The sequence below is a fragment of the Delphinapterus leucas genome, chromosome 11 (assembly GCF_059928025.1).
Source record: "Delphinapterus leucas isolate spDelLeu-1000000601 "Yukka" chromosome 11, BTC_Dleu_Yukka2, whole genome shotgun sequence".
NCBI lineage: Eukaryota > Metazoa > Chordata > Mammalia > Artiodactyla > Monodontidae > Delphinapterus > Delphinapterus leucas.
In genome coordinates this window covers 85776225-85798248 of record NC_143139.1, presented here as the reverse complement: position 1 = coordinate 85798248, position 22024 = coordinate 85776225, and the positions used below count along the sequence as shown (strand labels likewise).

At 42.3% G+C, this 22024-nt stretch overlaps 1 protein-coding gene across 7 annotated transcripts in view; it reads left to right on the top strand.

Annotated features, from left to right (window-relative positions):
- Positions 1 to 668: 668 nt before the first annotated feature.
- APPL2 (adaptor protein, phosphotyrosine interacting with PH domain and leucine zipper 2) overlaps positions 669 to 22024 on the top strand; it is a 55273-nt gene continuing 33917 nt past the window's right edge. For 2 of the 7 annotated variants that reach the window (XM_089921209.1, XM_022599972.2), the window contains exons 1-4: positions 670 to 932; positions 7412 to 7510; positions 18023 to 18082; positions 18635 to 18706. In XM_089921209.1, the coding sequence (XP_089777335.1) occupies positions 879 to 932; positions 7412 to 7510; positions 18023 to 18082; positions 18635 to 18706 (285 nt within the window). In that variant the 5' untranslated portion in view covers positions 670 to 878. Of the gene's footprint in view, positions 933 to 7411; positions 7511 to 18022; positions 18412 to 18634; positions 18707 to 18730; positions 21753 to 22024 lie in introns of those variants that run through there. The other 5 variants (XM_089921208.1, XM_089921212.1, XM_089921210.1 and 2 more) reach the window with 5 other exon arrangements.

Here is a 22024-nt window from a genome sequence, read left to right as displayed (position 1 = left end):
CTTTCTTTAGCTTTCTTTCGTTAACTGACTCTGACCAAATCACTTCATTCTTTGGGTCCCTGATTATTATTATTATTTAATCTCTAAATGACAACACTGAACTAGATTATCTATCCCTTCCACTTCTAAAAACTTGATTATGAAACTTTCCAAAATGACAAAACACAGCAAGCGACGAGGACGAGCCCTAATCATATTGGCCAAATTAAATAGCTGTGGTTTCCCAAAAAGTTACTTCTAAATATCACAGATGATTCAGTTACCCCCTTTTTTTCCCCTAGAACTAGTAGATCTGTCTGCTCTCAGAGCTGTTACGAGGGCACTGAGATTTACGTAGAAAAAGTGGTGCGGGAAGCGCGGGATTTTCACACAGCATTTCACAGATTTTCAAATCAGCAAAACTGTTAGCTCCTATCTCCTTGACTCAAAAAATCTGGATAGCCACAAGTAGATAAAACCTTATCTTTCCGCTCTTGAGTTCCCCCTCCTGGGCTTTAGATGCATTGACCGGCATAAGATTCGGCCCCTTAACTGCTGAGCCTAACACCCCAGGCGTTCACTTGGCGCCTGGCTGACCCGTGGGGGTCTGAGGTTTCCCGCGAGAGGTGGGCGCGGGGGGAAAGCGGGGCCGCCACACTTCCGGTGTCCGGGTCGGGCGCTCGCCACACTTCCTGTTGATCCGGCTCCGCTGAGGGCCGGGCGGAGAGGAGGGCCGGCGGGCGGGCGGCGGTCACTCACTGGCCAGGCGTGGGCGCACGCGGGGCCGCACTGAGTGCAGAACGTCGTCCGCCTCGTCGCCTGAGCCTCGAGCACTCTCGGCCGCCGCGTCACCTGCCCTCCGTGCTTTCGTCCGGCCCTCGGCCCCGCTGCGCGGCACCATGCCCGCCGTGGACAAGCTCCTGCTAGAGGAGGCGTTGCAGGACAGCCCCCAGGTACCTCCCGCCGCCCGGGTCCCCCTCGCCCTAGGGCTTGAGGCCGAGGAGGCCCTACCAGCCCCGGGGTGGAGGCTGGGAGTACGCCGGGCCCCCTCGGGGGCGAAGAGGGGGCGGGCCCGGCCCTGTGTCTTGAGTCCGGGATGCTCCGGGAGCCGGCATCCCTCAGAAAGGGCTGGAGACGTCGGGAAAGCCCCCCGCGGCCGGAGTCTTTGTGTCCCGACCCCTTTCCAAACTCAGCTGAAACCGAGGCTGCTCGGCCTAGGCTTGGGCTCCACCAAGTGCCCCGGGCAAATAATCTTTTTTTTGCCTCAGCTTTGTCGTAAGATAGGAATAATTGTACCTGCCTCCTAGAGTTGTTAGAATTAAATAAGGAAATGCCTGTCAGGTTGTTCGCGGGCAATGTCTGGTACAAAATAAGAAGTCAGTCTTACTTATTATTACTACTACTGATATGATGGGACCTGGTGGATTTAGGACCGGAGTGGGATGTAGAGAGCCTAGACCTCTTCCCCAGCGGTGCCAGACCTCCCTTTGGCCCTGTTTTCCCATTCGTGAAGAGGAAATTACAATACCTGCCCTATTTGCCGCACAGGGGAACTTCATTAGCGCACCCGAGATGAGAATCAAGCCCTTTGAGCTCTGTAGATGAAAGCTGGTGTGCAAATGTAGTAAATGAGTGCAGAATGACATTACTTCATAAGTCAGTGCACCTTTCCCCAGGGAACCTTTGTTCTTCTTCATTAACATTTCCCCAGCTTCATATCTGCCCTAGAGGCTCTGCATCCTTGGGTTATTTCAATGCCTCTCTTTATTCCCTAGTATCTCAACTCTTGAAAAATTAGAGTAAGAGTAACCTCTTTTCCTTTCACCGTTTCTCATCCCTTTGTGCTTCCTTTCCATTTTCTTCTTAGTGAATTGTGCCTCCCCGGGATGATCCTTTGATGGACTTACCTACACCCACTCTGCATCTCTCCAGTTCAGAATTAGTAGTCAAAAGGACTGTGTGCTTAGTTGCCTTGTGCCCATTTCTTTGTGATCTTCTTACATAGGCAAGTAAGAAAGTGTAAGCAAGCTGTGATTTTTTTTTTTTTTAATTGTTATCCGCTGGTCTGATTGACTTCTCAAAGGCCTCTCTGAAGCCTCTAAACTTCTGGCATTTTAATGGGATCAAAACCCTGGGTAGAAGTCATTTTGTCCATCCTCACACCTGTTGCGTGCGATCTGGAGATAATATTGTGGAATTTCTAATGATATCATTTTGAACAGGGGTTTCCACTTGCTTTGTAGTTGGAGAAACTGAGGTGCAAAGATATATTGCTTTCCTAACTGGACATGGTGATGGCTGAGCCAGGTTAAAGCAGTGGCACTAACTGATTCTCCATGTTGCCCTCACCGAGGAGTTGCATTTGGAATTTTTGGCTCTCACATCAGTGAATAGGCACTGGTTCTGAGTTGTTTATAGGATGTGCTCAGCAGTGAGGTAGGAGACGGTGGACTGGCAAACGAGTCAGGTCACTTGAGTCCTAATTGTGGCTCTAACACTAACTTATCATTTGATTTGGGCAAGTCACTCATGCTCATCCTGTGACTGGCTGGGTTTTCTCATCTGCAGAATGAGGGCCACGGAGCAGATAATATTTAAGGGGCTTACAAGTCTAACATATCTGCATGATTTATAGCTGAGCTTGCATGAGGAAGAAGAGGTTAAGAGGCATTGTCATTCCTATTTAATGTTCCTCTTTATGTAGGGAATTTGTCATTGCTTTTGAGACGTGGGTGTCACCCTGTGAGGGTTCTCGGTGAGGTTTGAATGGAAGCAAACTTCCAGGAAGGTCTTTGATAACCATCAAAACATATTTAGCTCTCTTGTATGGGGTATGTGCCTAATGCGGCTTTACTGCCAAGGAGATTCATAGACTTGTAACTGGAAGGAATCTAATCCAACTCCTTAGTTTTATCTGTAAAGAATAAAAGCAATAGCAAACACCTGTGTCATACATGCATTTTTATGTGCCAGGCCCTGTTCTCAGTGCTTTACATATGTTAACTTAGCTAATCCTTTCAACAGTCTTTTGAAGTAGGTACTGTATTAAAATTACCAAGGAGCTGAGAAGTTAAATAACTTGCTCCCAAGATTATACATTATCAAGTGGCAGAGCCGGGATTGGAACTCAGGCAGTCTGCCTATGTTGTTCAAGTTAGCCCAGCTACCTAGCACCTGGCTTTTCTGTCATCAGTGACCTAAAATGTTTCACTAAAAGGAAGTGATCTTAAGAAACCATCTATTGTTTCCTCTTGTTTTATGTAGAGTATTTATGAGGGTTGCTCCAGTAACCTGGTTGCACAGGATTCATTAAATGAACACAAAAGCTTTTATATTTGAGCTCAGTGACCCAAGAAGAGCTGAATAGCAGTTGACTGACCTTATACACATCTATTCATGCCCTTTTAAGTTCACAGTGCTGCACAGTGTATTATAAGACAAGTCTTTGTGCGTACATGTATTATTTCTGGTTACCTCTGGTGTATGAAAGATGAAATGTTTTAGGGATTAAGCTACTTGTCTCCACTGCTGTTTGCGAGCCTCTGCTCCTCGCTAGGTGCTGCTAGATGCTGGGAATGTAATGACAAATAAGATAAGACCTTCCCTCCGCTGGTTCACAGTCTGTTCTGGGAGACAGATAAGGAAAGCAGCAGTTGCAGTACTGTGTGAATGCTGCTGTGATAGGAACACAAATGCTGCTTTGAGCTGCTGCAGCTCACACCTCTCCAGGGGCTTATTCTCTTTCCTGTAAGTAGTGTGCTTTTGAGATAAAGTGTAGCACTGTTGCTTGCTGTTTTGTTACGATATTTGTTTGTTTCCTTTGCAGTTGGCACAGCTGAAGCACAGAGAATTTAAAGATTAAGTTCTGAGATTATTCAGTGAGAGGTCCAGCTGGGAAACCAGGCCTTTTTTAACTCAAGCAGGATGCCTCAAAACATTACCTAGTGGTTTTGTCTTCATTGTGGAGGGCTTTTGTCCTGCTGTACTCTTTGTTTATGATACATTTTCCTTTCAGTAGGCTTGGTTCTACTGAGACATTTCTCTCCCTCTCCCACACTATGGGAATAAGAGTTTTAATTGTTTTTACCTTAAAATATATATATGTGTATAATATTTATACTTACATATGATAAATATTAAAACATTTAAAATATATTTAAATATATATAAAATATACACGTGTGTGTGCGTGTGTATATTTTACAATCACAGCTGTTAAAATTGTGCCATTATATAACTAGATGCTATTCTTAGGAGTGAAAAATGTCTAGGACTAGTTTATTAGATGACACCCAGTTTCTTTATTCTAAGATAGAGGGTAATGTGGAGCTAAGGCTAAGGTGTTTGGTTTCGTTTTTCTGTCCATGCATACTCTTGAGAGTGTAGGGTAGTAGAAAAAGGACGGAATTTAAATCTTGATTCTGCAGGTTACTCAAACTCAACCGCTTGTGTTTCAACATGGGTAAAATTAGAATAAAAATAGTTGCTTAATTCTTATGAAGAATAAATAACATATGTAAAGTATCTTCATGCCTGCATATTATAGTAACTCCATAAATGATTGCTGTTATTGTCTTTATAAGTGATATGCACCAGTCTTTCGGATTTTTTTGTGGAACTTTCGAGCAACTGGTATACCTGCCTGGTCCTTGGTCTTATTCCTTCATTAGGTCTCAGAACATTCCTGTTCTTCCAAATATAAGTTTAAGCAGATGCGGAGCTGATAAATGTGGATATTAAAACAGTGTCTGAGATAGCTGGGCATATTTTTTTTCAAGGACGATCATGACCTAGTTAGAAAGGGAAGACGGGAGTGTTTTTGTCAGTTCCAATGGATGTCATGGTAAACATGTTCAGAATATAAAGAAAAAAAAACTTGTGATGTAGTTTTGGCAGTTATCACAGGTGAGAGCATGACAGTAGGATGACCCAAGAGAAGTCAGCTCCAAGCAGTCAGCATCCTGCCTCCAGACAGGATGGTGGGCTGTGGGCCAAAGAGCATGCCCACTGATGAGACCCACCTTTGCTAGGTGGTGGATGCAGCCTCCTGCGGTGGAGAAAGCATGGCCACTGGTACCAGCCAGACCTGGGTTTACATCGCAACCCTGCTGCTTCCCAGCTGTGGGAGGTTGAGCAAGTTTCTTAACCTTGATGAGCCTCAGTTTCATCATCTCTAAAATGGGATTAATGTAACTGTGGGGTCTACCTCATAAAATTGTCGGAAGGATTAAATGAAGTAATATTTAGTGCTCAGCACAGTGTCGGACACATAGGAAGTACAGAGTAAATGGTAGTTTTAGTTTTCTTTCTACTCTCTTTATGGAGGACATTTATACAAGCCCTCTCTTTTCATCCTGTGGCTCATTTTCCATTCTATGTATTTTATTTCTAAGAGTATTAAAAACAATAAATAGGACCCAATTAAATGGACATCAGTAGTATTTAAAAAATTAAATATCCTCAATCCAGTTGTATCACTCTTTTTCATTCTCTTAGATATACTGTTATAGCAAAGAAAGGAACGAGAATCATCATAAACATTGAAGGACTTCTCCAGCATTGGCACCACAAATACCAAAAGATTCTCTCCTATTAGATGACATTTATAGATAACTGTGTAGATAATAGTGTTGCTTTAGTGTTGAAATGAAATCGTAACATGTGAAACCCTTAGTGTCCAACATGTTATAAGCAAAGTTCATTAGCGTCATCTGCTATCACTGTGTATTAGGCACTGGTAGGCACTTTATGTAATTCATTACCTCTAGTGTTCCCTGCAAATTAGTGTTAGAGCCTAAATTTGGACACAGGATTGACACGGTCCCAAGGGGATCCCAGATCTTTTGAGAGGCCCCAGTAGACTGTAAGCTCCTGGAGAACAGAGTTGGTTCTGATCACCTTTGAATCTCAGATCCCAACACAACGTTTCATCAAATATTGGATGAAGGCAGAAGTATATACATGAATGAATGTAGAGTGATAGACCAATCACTGTAGGTTCTCAAAACGTCTTTTAACAGTCTTTGTTTTTCAAGTAGTGTATTTTAAAGAGATGTAATGAAGAATTCTAAACCAATGTTTTTCACCTACTCATTGACATCCATTAATGGATTATGAGATCCAGTGGGTCACATCCATGATTTTTGTTTTGTTTGTTCTGATCCTTCTGTTGATAAGAATTGGTACTGAAGAGAGTACATTGGTCTGAGAGGAGGTATTTTTAGCCTTAAAGACCTCGGGCAAAACCAGGATAAGCATGTACTACTGTGAAGTCCACCAGAGTTTGTCAACAAAATCAAAGGTAGAATGATTCAAACGTCGGGGTTCCTCTTCCAGTTTATTGGGGGTGCTTTTGGGTCAGTTATTATTCTCTTACCTGAGATAGGTTAGAAAAAGAAAGAAGGAATTGAAATTCATTTGCAGGAAAATAACGAACCTTAATGGATTGTTCTTTGTAAGGTGCCTTTGGTATCATCTCATTAAAGACATTTCTATAGCTTACTCTCCATTCTATGCCTAATGGGTTATTTTCTGAAATATAGATCCCATTATCACTAATGTAGTATTTTAAATTCCCACTGTGCTGGACACATTAACAAAAGTCCCTTGAATAGATATGGTCTCTTATACTTGATACTTCTTTAGGCACCGTCCAATATATAAATATTTCTTTAGTGCTCAGCGTATCAGGCACTACGCATGAAAATGAGAGGAAATACCTTTCATCTAAGACATTGCTCAGCTGCTCTCGAAGCACTGAGTAGTCTTCCCAAAGGAACTGAGCTAGCATTCTTAAGTTGCTATTTGAGTTTTATGCCCAGAGCTTCCACTGGTGGGCCCATGGTACATGAAATTTCCTGGTCATGAGTTTGAAAATTGGTTGAATAGAATATGACGAAAGACATGGAGCCTGACTGTAGTATCTTAAGTGGAAAGAATGACACACCCCTGCAAGACTTCCAGGATTGCAGAAAACCAGACAGATGGTTAACTGCTGTGATGATGCAGTGCTGGGTGACCACACCCCAGGTATACAGACAGGCCAGACATTGAGTTCAGTTTATGGGCTTGAAGGGAGAGACTGCCCTTTTTAACACTTATTTTATTGGATGGACTTTACTGGTACTTAGGTAGAGGCTAACGTCGAGACAGATAATAGCCCTTGAGTCTTCTTAACCCTTTAAAAATTGGCTTTCTTTCCCTGGCCCCAGTACTCAAACTGTATTCAGTTTGCCTTCGCAATGTAGTCTAAAGGATTAGAAAAGAAGTTCTGAATTAAAGCTCTAGGAATCAGCTTATATTAGTATTAGCAATAAAAAAGTAAAGCCAGACAACAGACATCTTCCCTCCCCATATCTCTGTGTGCGTGTGTTTGTTTTACCTCCATTGTAACTTCTCCACTTAGAAATAAAATTGACCTCTTTTCTTGCAGACTCGCTCTTTACTGAGTGTATTTGAAGAAGATGCTGGCACTCTCACGGATTATACCAACCAGCTGCTCCAGGCGATGCAACGCGTCTATGGAGCCCAGGTATCCTCCTGCCCCCTCACCTGGAGAGGAACAGAGTGGGAGCCCTCTGCCCACCTTGAACTTCTCTCAGGAGGTTGAGAGATTTGAGTCAGAACACCACCATTTAAACTTTTGAAATAAAATCACAATTGTTTTTCTCTTCTGTTCACCTCAAAAAACTGAGGACAGTTCATTTTCACAGGTTAAGAAATAGGGTAATTTTTCTGTAACTAGTAGACCCAGTAGAAAGGTACCACATAACTGCTTTTTAATTTTTAAAAAAATTCTACTCCAAAGGGAAACATTTGAGTCTCCTCTTCCTACTTGTGAATGAGTGGGTTCAGTATTCTAAGGCATGGCTCTTTGTCTTTCTCATAAATGGTCAGTCTTAGATGTCAGTGCAGGCGAGTAGAGATGTTTTTTCAAGGGCTTCCTCTGAAAAGACTTGAGTCACAGTTCTGGAACTGTTGGGTGGCTTCTTTGTTTTGAGGAACAAATATCTCTGCCTTGCAAAACCATGGAAAATAAATTGCTGAGTAGCAAAAGTGGATCTTTTTAAGATCAAGAAATGCCCATGTATGTTACTTTCTAAGAGAAAACTTGTGAGCTACTTAAAAATAAAATTTGTTATGTTACACATCAAAATATTATGGCAACCGATACTTTTCATTATTGATTCCTTGCCGACTTAAGCCTGTATCTGTTTATATGTTCCTTTTTCTCATTGACGATCTCTAAATAAATACCACATTCAGTGTATAATAATAATATAATATATCAATAATCATGTATACTCATTTATTTTACATAGCTCTTAATATTCATATATAATCATTTATTATTATCATGGTTTTATTAATCATTCATTCATATCCTATATGGGGAAAAATCTCAGCTCTTGCCATTAGGGAGCTTACAACTGGGTTGGGAGACAGACAAAAATAATTACCAAAGAGTGTTAGAGGTGCTAGGAGAGAAGGGTCACCTAACCTGGAGGAATTGTGCTGGGCACCCAAAAGGAGGTGATTATGATAGTTGAGACTTACTGAATACTTCATAGGTTCCAGGTGCAGTTTCAGGGGCTTTTACATGTAATCATTTCACTTCAGTTCCCTAACAACTCTGAGGTGGGTGTTGTTATTATATCTTCATTTTATAGGTCAGGAGATTTAAGGATTCTGATGATGAATGACTTTCCAATTCCACCCCATTAATACATGGTAGAGCAAGTCAGCCTGAAGCCAAAGCCCAAACAATTAACTGCTAAGCGTAAGGGTGGTAGTCTGAGCTAGGGAAGCGGCAGTGGAATTGGGAAGAAGTGGATTGGTGACTGATTCTATGTGAAGGGCTTGGATGGGTGAAGGATGAATCAAGAATGATGCCCACGTCTTTGACTTCAATAACAGGGTGCATAGTTGGGAGAATACAGGAAGAGGAGCAGGGTGTGTGTGTGTGTGTGTGTGTGTGTGTGTGTGTGTGTGTGGCAGTGGCAGGAATGGCAGGGATGTCAATCTTAATTCTTCCCTTTTTTTTTTTTTTGGTCGCACCATGGCTTGCAGGATCTTAGTTCCCTGACCAGGGATTGAACCTGGGCCCTTGGCAGTGAAAGTGCAGAGTCCTAATCACTGAACCGGCAGGGAATTCCCCTTAATTCTTTCTTGAGAGGCTGATTTTGAGGTGTCCATGGGACATAAGAGTGGGGAAAGAGATCTCGTTGAAAGTTCAGGTCCAGAGTTCAGGCTGGAGATAGATATTTGCAAACTACTGTATTATAGAAGTGTAACTTGATTAATTGGAACTAATTTTAACAACCAAAAGAATCATGTGCACATTTGTGATTTTGCTCGTTTGTTTAGGTAAAACATTTAAAAACTGGGACATACTTTGTCGATTTTTTAAAAGCCCTATTTATTTCTATTACATGTTTTTGTATTTTTCCCTAACTATTCAAAATTTAAGAGAACAGAAAATTTTTTACTGAGCTTATACCTGCTCTTTAGTAGTTTGAATGTTGTTATCAAATGATTTTTCTCATGTTTAAGAGTCCCAAGACTTACGGACTGTGACTCCACCACTCCCAAGAGTCTCTGTTCTGCCTTTCCATGTCTGTCAGAATCATTTACTTGGAGATGTCCAGATGCTCTTTTATGCGTTTTTTTCTTTTGAGCCAGAAAACTGCATTTTGCCAAAATTAAGTGGGTCTTGCATTCCAAGAGGCTGTAACCAGCTTTTACTTCACATCACATGATCATCACATGGGTTACTGGCAGAAGCCCTTCCTTCTGCCTCGGCATTTCCTGCAGCAGAAGCTAGCAAGAATGTCTGGCTAGTGCTGCCAACTCAGTGACAGATACAAGCAGTGGTCAGTGGCATTCAGATAGGCTGGGTCAGGGTCAGTTGTTTTTCAGGTTTATTTGAACATGTTTTGTTTTGTTTCTTTTCAATTAAATTAAAAAGAAAACTTTCTAACTCCTCTTTGATCAGTTTGTTTATATGTATGAGGGTGGGAAGAAAGAGAAAGAAAGAGTTACCAATGTTTTCATTCAACTTTTTCCCCCAAAGTTATGTTTTCCTGCTTTTATTTAACATTCTTCCTTAAATATTTTACACCTAGTTGTGTTAAATTGCATTAATAGAGTTTTATAATTTCATTTTTAAAAACAGAGGCACTTAGTAAGATGTTATTTTTCATTATTATATTTTTTAAACCAGATTTATGCTGCTGATAAATGATAAATATTCATAAAAGATACTTAAAATCAGGCCACGTGGTAAGTTTCTGGATTCTGATATAGTGAATAGTATTTGGACCTTAGTTTTAGAAAGAGGAAGAGTTAAAAAAAACTAGAGGAAAGTTCTGTGAACAAACAGTTTTGCTGATTTTGGCTAGTTTGGGGGAGATTTTAAATTTTATTTGGCTTAAGCAGTAGAATGAAGCTATAGGCTATAAGCTGTTTTCAGCATTTTACAGCAGTCCCTGGTCACATCTGGTCTCCTAATTGTCAGATGTGCCTTTGCACATGGGGGAACTGAGTACTCCATCATGGGTCATCTGAATGAAGGAAGCCGTACACACTTCTCATGCAGCAAGAGACGGGTTACTTAGAAAGCTCTGCTATCTTTCAAACTATTGACTAAATTTAAAACTTCTATAGTGTCTGAATAGATGCATGGGTATACTTATGCAGTAAAATCTGCTCAAATTTTGCATTTAATACATTTGGTATACTTGTTTTGATTCTGTATGTCTACCGTGATTTTGTTTCTTTCCTAATGAGGTTAAAATTTTAAAAAATCTTTTCGAAATGGATTTTTTAGGGTCTTACAATGAAATTTACTTACGTAAATTTCTTACTTCTCCTCTCAGACATTGTATTGAGAGAAAGGGAAGGTCAAATGATGTTCCTAGCAGTATTAGTGAAACCTGGCATCTCCTGGAACCTGTCTTTCTCCTCCAAAAGATGACAAGCCTCTGTAGTTGGTGCCTTCAGTCTGGATGGAATTTTTTGTTTGTTTTGTTGATTTTTTTTTTTTAAGTACATTTTGGATGGAATTTTTCGAAGTGAGAACCATGGTTCAGACTCTCTCACTTCCTTTCAGCAAAGCAGGCCTACACAAACACAGTCTCATCTCTGCAGCTGCTCTGAACCAGACCTTTGGGAGTGCAGAACTCCTGATCCTAAAATGTAAAAGCCCACATTGGAGTTGGGAGTAGTATCTTTTCAAACTGGGGTGAGACCGTGGGAGGGGATAGGAGTAAAATACCTTGAAGGGAAGATATGCATACATTTGGTATTATAAAGAAGAAAATATTTTTCTTTAGAAATGATAATATATATAGATATCAAGCTAAGTGAGTTAATGTTCCTCTTGGGAAACAGAGTAGTGGGCATCCAGGAGTGTGAGCTTGTGATAGGGGAGAGAGAAGGATTTGGGAGGCAGACAGGATCAGAACTGTATATTTTAATAATAAAAATATTATTAGGCACATAAACATACCACACACTAGGCAAGGCACCGCCTGTGTATAATCTCATTTAGCTTTCACAATAAAGGAGAGGTATTATTATATAAAAGAGGCTATGTAACTCGCCTGTGGTCACACAGCTGATGAGTGGCAGGAACAGAATTTGAACTCAGGTCTTTGACTCCAAAACCTGCACTGTCACTCTGAACCCCTGTGCTGTACTCTTTCGACATACTGGTCTCTAGAAATGGCAGCAGAGGCTAAGGAAGTGGGAGTCTTCAAAGGTTGTTCTTGTCACCACAGAACACCCACACTTATCAGCCTAACAGCTTTGTAGTGTGTTATGGGTGGGAGCCAGCTCCTTTTTGTATCCCAGAGTAACTTCCCTTGTTTAATTGGTTTTTATCCATAATGGTTTCAATCAGTGCATTTTAACAGCTCTCAAAAACAGTCAAATTGAGGTTTCTGTGACAGGGACAGAGAAATATGTGTGTAGTTTAAGGCATTCGGGAGTAGAGAGCCCCTGAGTGGTTTCTGGAAGCACCTTCAAAGACCTGAGTTTTTGCACTTGATTTGCATGTGGGATCTACAGCCTTCCCTCATTCTGGCATTGAAGGCTTTCAGATTAGTATGGAAGATTATTCTGGGCCAGGCTCATTCATTAGGTATGAGGTTAAGTATGTGACCTTAGATGCATCAGATCTGAGTTCCAGTCTCGACTTGGCCACTTGCTGTGTGACCTTGGGCAAGTCACGTGATTGCCTGAGTTTCCTTGTTGGTTAAACAGAGGCCATAATAATACCCACCTCATAGGTTGTTATTAGAACTAATACCTGTAAAGTATAAGATCAGTCCCTGGCACGAAGTGCTCACTGTTAACATAACCAGCTTCTAAGCCTTAGAATAATAGTAGTTATGATAGCACTGTACCCTGGGACTGCTACTTGGGTTAAATAGAAGCTTGGCCCTCTGATCTTGACCTTCCTGAAGGAGCAGTCTGTACATTCCTCACTTCCTCACTGCGTAGTTGATGTTTGCTCCTCAGGCACCTCAGTCTGGGCTCGATCCCCTACTGGTAGCACAGGCTGCGTAATGCCTGGTTCATAGCCTCTCTCCACCCTCCATCCCAGGTAGCGCCCGATGCTGTTAACAATGCCCCCCTCGAAACTGTCCTTCTTTGGTTCCTGTGACAGTGTCTGTCCCGAGTCTCTACCCACCATTCTTGATTGTTTTCCTTTCCTGGCGCCCTTATGCTGCCTGCCCCTTAAGTCTTGGTGTTCTCCAAAATTCCACAGGAGTCCTTCTCTGGTTAGTCTCTACTCGTTTCCTGGGCAAGGTCACTTCTTCAGCAAAGCCTGGCCATTCAGAATCTATTTCTAGCCCTCGTCTCTAGGTCCTTATTCCAAACGACCTTTGCCTATTGTCACTGTGGAGAGTGAGTTTTCAGCTCTTACCTGGGCTATTGCAGCACCGTCTTCAGCAGTCTTCCTGTCGTCAGGGGCTTGTTTTCCCCTTCAATCCATCCTTTACTCTCGAGCTACCACATGCAAACCTCCCTTCCCTCCCTGTCTTCACCTGCTTCTGTGGCTCCCTGTAACCACAGGCAGAGGTAAAAACTCCTCATCAAGGCACGCAAAGCTCTTCATGAGCTGAGTTTCAGCCTACTCTAGCTTCGTCTTTGGCTGTTCCAGAATGTGCCAGGCCCTCTGCACATCTCGAGACTTTGCTATGCCCTTCCTGCTTCCAGGACTCCACATGGACCCCTTGCCCTGGCAAATGGCCTTCCCAGCAAATGGCTTTTAAGACTGATCTCAGGTCTGAGGTGTCTGACACCTTTTCTTTCTTCCTTTTCTCCCTTCGGACGAAAGCACCCTTCACCCGTGTGCCCAGATGCCCTGCACTCTTGTTGGTCAGAGCACTGAGGGACAGTGGGGGATTTTCTTTCCTCCCTGTGCACTGTGAGCTCTGAGAGCAGATTGTCTTTGTCTCCAATGGCCAGCACCTTCCGTGGCCCCGCTCAGTGTTTGATAAATAGGTGTTAAATGAAAGACTGCATCTGGGCCACCTTGACCAGACCGTCGGCACACCCCCTCTGTGCGATTTATTGTCCCTCCCAGATCTGTGTCCCCTTGTCAGCACCTTAGCTCGGTGCACTGCCATCATGGGTCATCCAGTCTAGGGTCCATTCGTCTTGGACTCCCCCTCCTTCCTCATTCACTCTAGCCTGTTGTTTTTGCCTCAGCGATACCAGGCATATCTCTGCTACTTTCTGGCTCGGGCTCAGCCTTCTTTCTCTCTCACTCGACTTCAGGTGGTCTCCTGACCCTCATGTCATCCTCTTTTTCCACCACAGCCATTCATGATTTTTCTTCTGCTCACATCTGACCTTGTCATTCTCCTGCCAAAGTTCCTTGGGGCTTCCCTGGTGCTGGCAGAATGTCAGAGTCCTCAGCAAGCACCCCCACATGGCCTGCCCCAAACACAGCTCTCCAGCCTCTGTCCTTGCTACATTCCTCGCCACTCCCTCTGTGCGCAGCCCCCCCCCAGGGGGCTCCTGACCCAGTGCGACCCCCTGACCCCAGCTTTGGGGTAGTGCTGTGATGAATCAGACTCTCAGCCACTTGGCTTTAGGTAACATTTCTGGCCAGTTGTTTAGCCTAGATCAAAGCAGTGCCTACACTGTGACTTTGACTCTAGTGGATTTCCTCTGCCCCTGCTCCTGGCCTCTCCATTCCTGCCCAGAGGCCTTTGGGTAGTTTCAGGTGACAGTTGCAGTTAGCGAGCGCTCTGTGCCACCATAAGGTAAACATTCCTTTGGCCAGAGCTCAGTTTTCCTTCCGGGTTTGTTAACCACTGGTCTTTCTGCCTTGGCGCCAGCCTTGGGAAGTTCTGATGAACATAGGATATTCTGTCAGTAAACCCTTCGTCAGGTCATCTCTTAAGGCTTCCTATGAGGTACCCAATAGCATAGATAGTAACCAGAGAGCTTTTCCAGGGTGTCGGACTCTTACTCGCAGAACTCCATTTAGAATCTACATTTTACGCCACCACTTTTGCTGGACTACAGCTAGAAAAGTATGGGATTTATGCTGTTATCTGTAGTGCCTGTGAGGCCTGCTTACTGGGTACAGTACTATTAAATACAATTTTGGACTTCGGATCAGAATAGTATGGTGTTAAGCACTTGGACTTTAGATTTTGAGTCTGACAGATCTGAGTTGAATCGTTGCCTTGCCAGTTACTAGTTGTGTAATTATAGAAAGGTATTATCCTTTCTGAACCTTTTTCTCCTCATTTGTAAAATGAGGGTAAGAATATACCCTACCTCATAAGTGCCTTGTAAGAATTAAATGTAATAATATATAAAAAGTGCTTAACAGCAATGTCAGGTCCTAAAAACGACTCAGTAAATGTTAGCAGCTATCTTTATTATTGTTACTGCTAATATTTACTCTTCACGCAAGTTCCAGTTTTGCAAGTCTTATTGAAGAGATAATTAAGCAGGCTTACCTCACAGGGTGTGTATGTATTAGGTAGAGCATTTCATAAAACCTTTGTGTACAGTAGATTAAGTGTGAGTAAGATTAAAGTTGGTCTAGTTTAAAAGACTTTTCATGTCATGTGCTCTGTATAGGAGAGGTTCATTTCTTTTCAGGGCAGATGACAGGCCATTTTGTACATGTATTGTTTGTACCCAGTGGAATCATGCTGGTAGAACAGAATCTTGCTGCCTGAAATCACACACATCTGAAATACATAGCACTTTCAGAAAGTATTTCTAGGGGAGACCCAGCAGAGTCCACTGTACACAGGAATTTTGGAAGCAGTTGTCTGTTGTGTGCGGCGCCCCTTCTTCCTCGGCCTCAGTGGAGTTGTGCACATGGCACACGAGTGCCCCCCATTGACCTGGGCACAGTCGGATGCCAGCAGCTCCCTGGCAGGTGTGTCCACTACACGTGGGGTGCTTGCCAGTACCTTCTAAAGGAGAGAAGAATTCAAGTAGCCTGTGGCACTTGCTTGTTATGAGCACGGAGGGTGGTTATCATATCTGTTGACCGGTCTCTAAAGAATACAGATATGGGGGAGTAATATTTTAGACTTAGGTAAAATAAAGAAAAGAATGGACTAGAAGAGTAGAAACTAGAAGAGTAGAATTCAATCCTTCTTGAATTTGAAGGATTGTAGCTTCATGGAGAGCCTCCTGAGGGAGCTGTGGCAGAGGACAGCTCTTTTGAGACAGTTACTGTCTAAAGCAGGATCAGTACTTTACAGCCCTTGGACTGTAAGGGACTCTTACTTTTGTAAATAAAGTTTTATTGGAACGAAACCATACTCATTTGTTCATGAATTATTTATGGCTGCTCTTGTGTTGTGACAGAGACTGTATAGCCCATAAGCCAAAAATAATTGCTATCTAGCCTTTTACAGGAGAAGTTTGTCAACTCTAGCCTAAGGCAATGGCCTTCTCAGGTCTTTTCTCTTGGCAGGACTTGGGATCTTAGAGAGTAGTGTTTAAGAGTATGGATTTTAGACAGACATGAATTCACATCCCAGCCCTGCTACTAACTAGCTGTGTGACCTTGGGCAGGTGGCCTAACATCTCTGTGCCTCCATTTCTTCTGTAAAATTGAGTTACTAATTAGAACATGCCTGACAGGGTTGTCAGAATTAAATGACATAGTTATTTGGTATCTGGCATGAATTAAGTGCTGTGTAAATGTTAGCTGCTATTGTTAGGATGATTCTGTGGGTCTGCAAATCATAGTCTACATGGGGCTGCCTGGGGAGGCAGATGGCAAGGTAACTTGAACGAATCCATCTTAAGTGCACTGCTGCTAACTCAGAGAAGAGGAGATGGGGATTTTCTGATACAGCAGGGTAACAGCTCAGTGAATGGGCTAAGACCCTTGTTCCCATGCGCCCTGATCTTCAAAACAGCACTGCTAAAGATGGTCAACTGGCTGTTTCCTGGCTGACTGCTTTATGCCGGTCCACTCTGTATTTTATTTCCCACCATTTGTGATGTTGCCTTACAGGGTTAGGAAGTATTTCTCCCCTCACACTATGATTCCAGGTATTGTTTAAAAACTTGAAATTTATATGAATCTTCTAACCTTGTTTGTTCCTTCATTCATCAAACATTTGTGGAGTGCCTGCTCTGTGCTAAGTAATGGTTGCATGCTCTTGTCTAGATCCAGGACATAGTACTTCTGGATTTGTTTGTTTGCCCTCCTGTTGGCTTTGTGACTGCCAGCTCTGGTTAGTTTTCAAAGTGGTGGCACCCCAGTAGGATGCCAAAGCCAGGAATTATCATTATGTTTGCCTGACTTTATTCTGGGAGAGAAGAGAGAGCACCACGTTTCAGGGTCTACTGATGGCTGTTTCTTGGGGCAGATGAAGGAAGTCAGGGAACAGGTTGACCAGTTATCTGCAAAGAAGGCCCAAAAAACATAGGATTAGGCTCTGATGGGTCTTGCAAAGGAGGCCCATGAAAAATAAAACAAGCTCCAGCAGAGTTCAGGCCTTACCCCTAAGGAACAGCAAACCCAGGGGAATTAGAAAGGAAGTGGAGGCCAAGGCTGGCCAGTGCCCTCCCCTTATCTGCTCCAGGTCAGACCCAGTAGCTCCCTCCCTCTCTTAGGAATACACCCTGAACTTAAAAAGAATCCTTAACTGAGCTTTAGAAACGTAAGACTGGATGTGTTGATGATGGGAGGATAGTGGTAGACAGCTGCTGTGTAGCCAGAGATCAGAGGGATAAATATGAGAAGAAGAAAGTGGACAGTATTGGCCAGTGAAAAACAGCACAAAAAGGGCCTTCCCAGGCATTGTAGCTGTGCTTCTGTGTTACCATCCATCATTACTGACCTAGTGCTGTAAGTTTGGTAGAATCTGACTGTGTCATAATGTTGCTTAAATTCCCACTGCACTTAAAGTCTGCAACTGGGCTGTGGAGCCCCGCATGCCCTTGCTCTGCCTATGTTGCCAGGCTTGTCTCATTTCCACGCCTTGTACCCCATGTTCCAGCTATGCCCTGCTTTATAGCTCTTCAGACAGGCAGGGTGCTTTTACTACATGCTTGTCCCTCCTTCTGGAAAGCTCATCCCCATGGCTAGCTCCTGGTCTTTCTCCAGGGGTCTGCTTAGAACATCTCTTCTATGGTCTTCTTGAGGACCATGCAGATCCTCCAGTCAGAGCCTCCTACTGCACGCAGTATTTCCTTTGTGGTTCTCATGCCTGTAACTATTTTTTAGTGTCTGCTTCCCCAGTAAACCCCATGAGGGCAGGGACCACGTCTTTGCTGGAGGTTTGACACGTTAGTTGTTCACTACATTTGTTTACTGACTGAATGACCAGAAGGAACGTCAGTTTATAAATGATGGGGAGGAAAAAGCAAGCTTTAACCTTTTAATTTGTTTTGGTCTTGTTTTCCAAATAATTTCTGAACAAAATATTTTATTATTTTACAGATACATATTATGTTTAAGTGGGTCTCTGAGGTGGCATTTTTCAGTGACTGTGTATGCACTGGACAAATCTTACTTGTTTTTCTCTTCTCCCTACAGAATGAAATGTGCCTGGCTACTCAACAGCTTTCTAAGCAACTGCTGGCATATGAAAAACAGGTAACTTGATATATATGTGGCATATAATGCTGTGCTTAGGACTCAAGCGGAGTTCTTATAAAGGAATTCTCTAGAGGCAACCTTTAGAGACCTTCCTTCCTTCCTTTCTTTTTTTCCATAGGCAATTTCCATTTTTTCTTTTGTCTTGCCTTTTCCTATCCACTGATAAATTCTGATGATTATCCCGAAGTCTTTATGATGTATTCTTATTAGCCTACAGAAGTAATCAACTGCCCTGAGGGTTCATATTTTCCGAGGGACTACAAGTGAATCAACACTAAGAATTCCAGGAAACAAACTGAAAGATACCGTTATATCTCAACAGAAGGGTGCTGACCGACAAAGGAGTAGCCTGGGAAGGGTTGTTGACTGCGTGGCTGGGGCAGAACAAGGGGAGAGCTCTAGTTCTCCGCAGTCAGACGCTCTGACCTGATGTGCTCTTGGGAGAAGAGAGGAAGTCGAGGTGGAGGGCAGGGTATTGTGGGGTAATGCTATGGTGCTGAATTCCCTAGCATTCAGTTGACACCTGCTGCTTTTCTTCTTTGGTGGTAGAATTTTGCTCTTGGCAAAGGCGATGAAGAAGTAATTTCTACACTCCACTATTTTTCCAAAGTGGTGGATGAGGTAAGATAGCCACATGGCAAAATTTTATTTGATTCTTTTTTGAACTTTCTTTCATCTTTATTTTGGCCCACTTTTTATTTTTAGATATCTACTTAAATATCTGAGAAGGTATCTCAACCTTATCTTCCAAGGTTCATTTCATAAAAGAGGTTGTATGCTGTTCCATTTGTTTCTGGTTTGAGGGGTAAGGCTTTGGTATATATATGAACAATAGACTGAAAGAAAGACTTCTAAGAATTCAGTTTCCTAAGGAGGGAGAATTAGTTTCTCAGGGCTGCTGTAATAAAATTACAAGTAGGTGGCCTAAAACAATAGAAGTTTATTCTCTCACAGTTCTGGAGGCCTGAAGTATGAAATCAAGTTGTTGGCAGTGCCACGTTCCCTCCAAAGTATCTAGGGGAGAATCCTTCTTTGCTTCTTCCAACATCTGGTGACTCTGGGTGTTCCTTGGCTGGTGTGCAGCATAACTCCAATCTCTGCCCCTGACTTCACATGGCCTTCTCTCCCCACGCCACCCTCGTGTTTTTTCTCTTCTGTCTGTGTCTTTTCTTCTTATAAGAGCTCTTGTCAGTGGATTTAGGGCCCACCAGGATAACCTAGGATGGTCTTTTTTTGAGATCCTTTATTGAATCTGCAAAGACCCTTTTCCCAAACATTCACATGGTGTTTGGTATAAACATATCTTTGGGGGGAGTGCGATTGAACCCACTAAAGAGAGATTTCTTACAACTATTTTTGTAGCTGTATTGTATAATACATTTGGAATATTTGTGAAAAGCAGGTATTGTTATAGAAAAAGTACATAAATCGTAATTGTAAAAAACACGAGCTCAGATGCTACTGGTGTTGGGCAGAACCCTCTGCCAAATTAGGTAGGTATGAACTGTTTCACCTTCCAAGGAGTATGTAGTACCTACAGTAGAATATCACCATAGAGAATAAGCAAAAAAGGCAATGTACAGATGCCATTTCACTGTGCAATCATTGATATGAACGTAACGCTATCTTCAGTTCATAAAATGAGAAACTAACGTTCATATGAAATTGTATAAGTTGCCTGTTCATTCATTCAACAAATCAGTTCACCGAGGCATTATTCATTCAACAAACATTTACTGACCACCTACTATTTAGCAGATGCAATTCTAGGCACCGGGGATATAGATACAAACTGTCCACTTCCTTGTGAACTTTGTCCTCTGTCCCACTGCTGTGGCTCTTTGAAGTGTGTGATAATATGGATGCATATCTATTCCAGAAGAGGAGGAGGATGAATGGAGAATGGAATTAGAGAGGAGCAGAAAGTAAATTTTTTTGAAGGTGGGGAGAAGAATTTTTCTTAATTAACAGTGAATGAATAACCCAGGGGGAGAAGCAGTAGTCTACACCCACTGAAGTTATGTGTTTTCTTGACTAGAGGAGATTTGCTCAGGAGCTGTGATTAGTTGTCAAAACCCTAAACCAGGATTTCTACTTTAAGATATTTACTCAGAGCTGTATTTTCATGGGTGGGAATGATGATTCTTTTTTTTGAATTAATTTTTTATTGAAATATAGTTGATTTACAATGTTAGTTTCTGGTGTACAGCAAAGTGATTCAGATATATGTATCTTTTTTTCATATTCTTTTCTGTTATAGTTTAGTACACGATATTGAATATAGTTCCCCGTGCTATACAGTAGGACCATGTTGTTTATCTACTTTATATATAGTAGGCTGTGTCTGCTAATCCCAAACTCCTAATTTATTCCTCCCCTCTTCCCCTTTGGAAACTATAAGTTTGCTTTCTATGTCTGTGAGTCTGTTTCTGTTTTGTTAATAAGTTCATTTGTATCATGTTTTAGATTCCATGTGTAAGTAATATCATATGATATTTGTCTTTCTCTCTCTGACTTAACTTCACTTAATATGATAATCTCCAGGTCCATCCATGTTGCTGCAGATGTCATTATTTCATTCTTTTTTATGGCTGAGTAGTAGTCCATTTTGTGTGTGTGTGTGTGTGTGTGTGTGTGTGTGTGTGTGTGTATACACACCACATCTTTATCCATTCATCTGTCAATGGACACTTAGGTTGCCTCTGTGTCTTGGCCATGTAAATAGTGCTGCTGTGAACATTGGGGTGCGTGTATCTTTTCGAATTAGAGTTTTCTGTGGATATATGCCCAGGATTGGGATTGCTAGGTCATATGGTAACTCTGTTTTTAAGTTTTTTAAGGAACCTCCATACTGATTTCTTCAGTGGCTGCACCAATTTACGTTCCCACCAATAGCGTAGGAGGGTTCCCTTTTCTCCACACCCTCTCCAGCATTTAGTGTTTGTAGACTTTTTAATGATGGCCATTCTGACCGGTGTGAGGTGATACCTCATTGTAGTTGTGATTTGCGTTTCTCTAACAATTAGCGATGTCGAGCATCTTTTCATTTGCCTATTAGCTAATGACAGTTCCTTTAGTGGGGAGTGAATCATTCCAGAAGGATGGAAGCCTAGAATTGTGATTTAAAGGCAGCGTCATGGCCTCCTGGAAGCTTAACACTGTGAGTTTTTAAACAAGCCTCTTGATGTCAAGACCTAAGCCAGTGAAAGCAGTTAACTCAGGTGGGAAGAGTGGAGTAGCTTTTGAGGTGGTTTTCTCAAAAGGTGGGCCTGCATCAGGTTGAAAATTTTTCAAGAGAAGTAACTTGACTCAGAAGTTGAAAAATCCAACTAAAAGTAGAGATTTGTGTTGCTTATATTTAATAGAATGCATTGGATTCCGGTATTCGATGTCCTAGGCATACAGAGATTTTTTATCCTTGGTGATTGTACCAAAAGCAAGGTTTCTAGATTACTTCCTTTTAGTGCATCTGAGACAGGAAATCTTTGGCATTATGGATTTCATTGCCCACTATGTGTCAGGCCCTCTGCTCTGAGTGTTTCCTATTCATGTTTTGTTTTATCGTCAAAAGAGCCATGCAAGGAAGATGCTGTTATGCCCATTTTCCGTGTGACGATCCTGAAGTGCCAAGAGGTGGTCTGTGCTCTTCGCACTCTCCTCAGCAAAGGTGCTGTGTTTGGAAGTGACTGTCCCTTACCTCTCAAAGCCCCAAGGCAAAAAGTGGGTGACACAGACCACTTGATCCTTAAGAAGCAGTAGTAGAGTAGCTAGTGCCATTCTTGTTTGCCATTCTTGAAGTGCATAACCACTGGAAAGAAAACCATTTAACCTCTCTGAGTTTTGTTTTTTTTCATCTGTAAATGGCAGTAGCAGGACAGCCCACTTAATTAGGCTGTTATAAAGGTTAAATTAAATAATTATATCAGAGCATTCGGCACA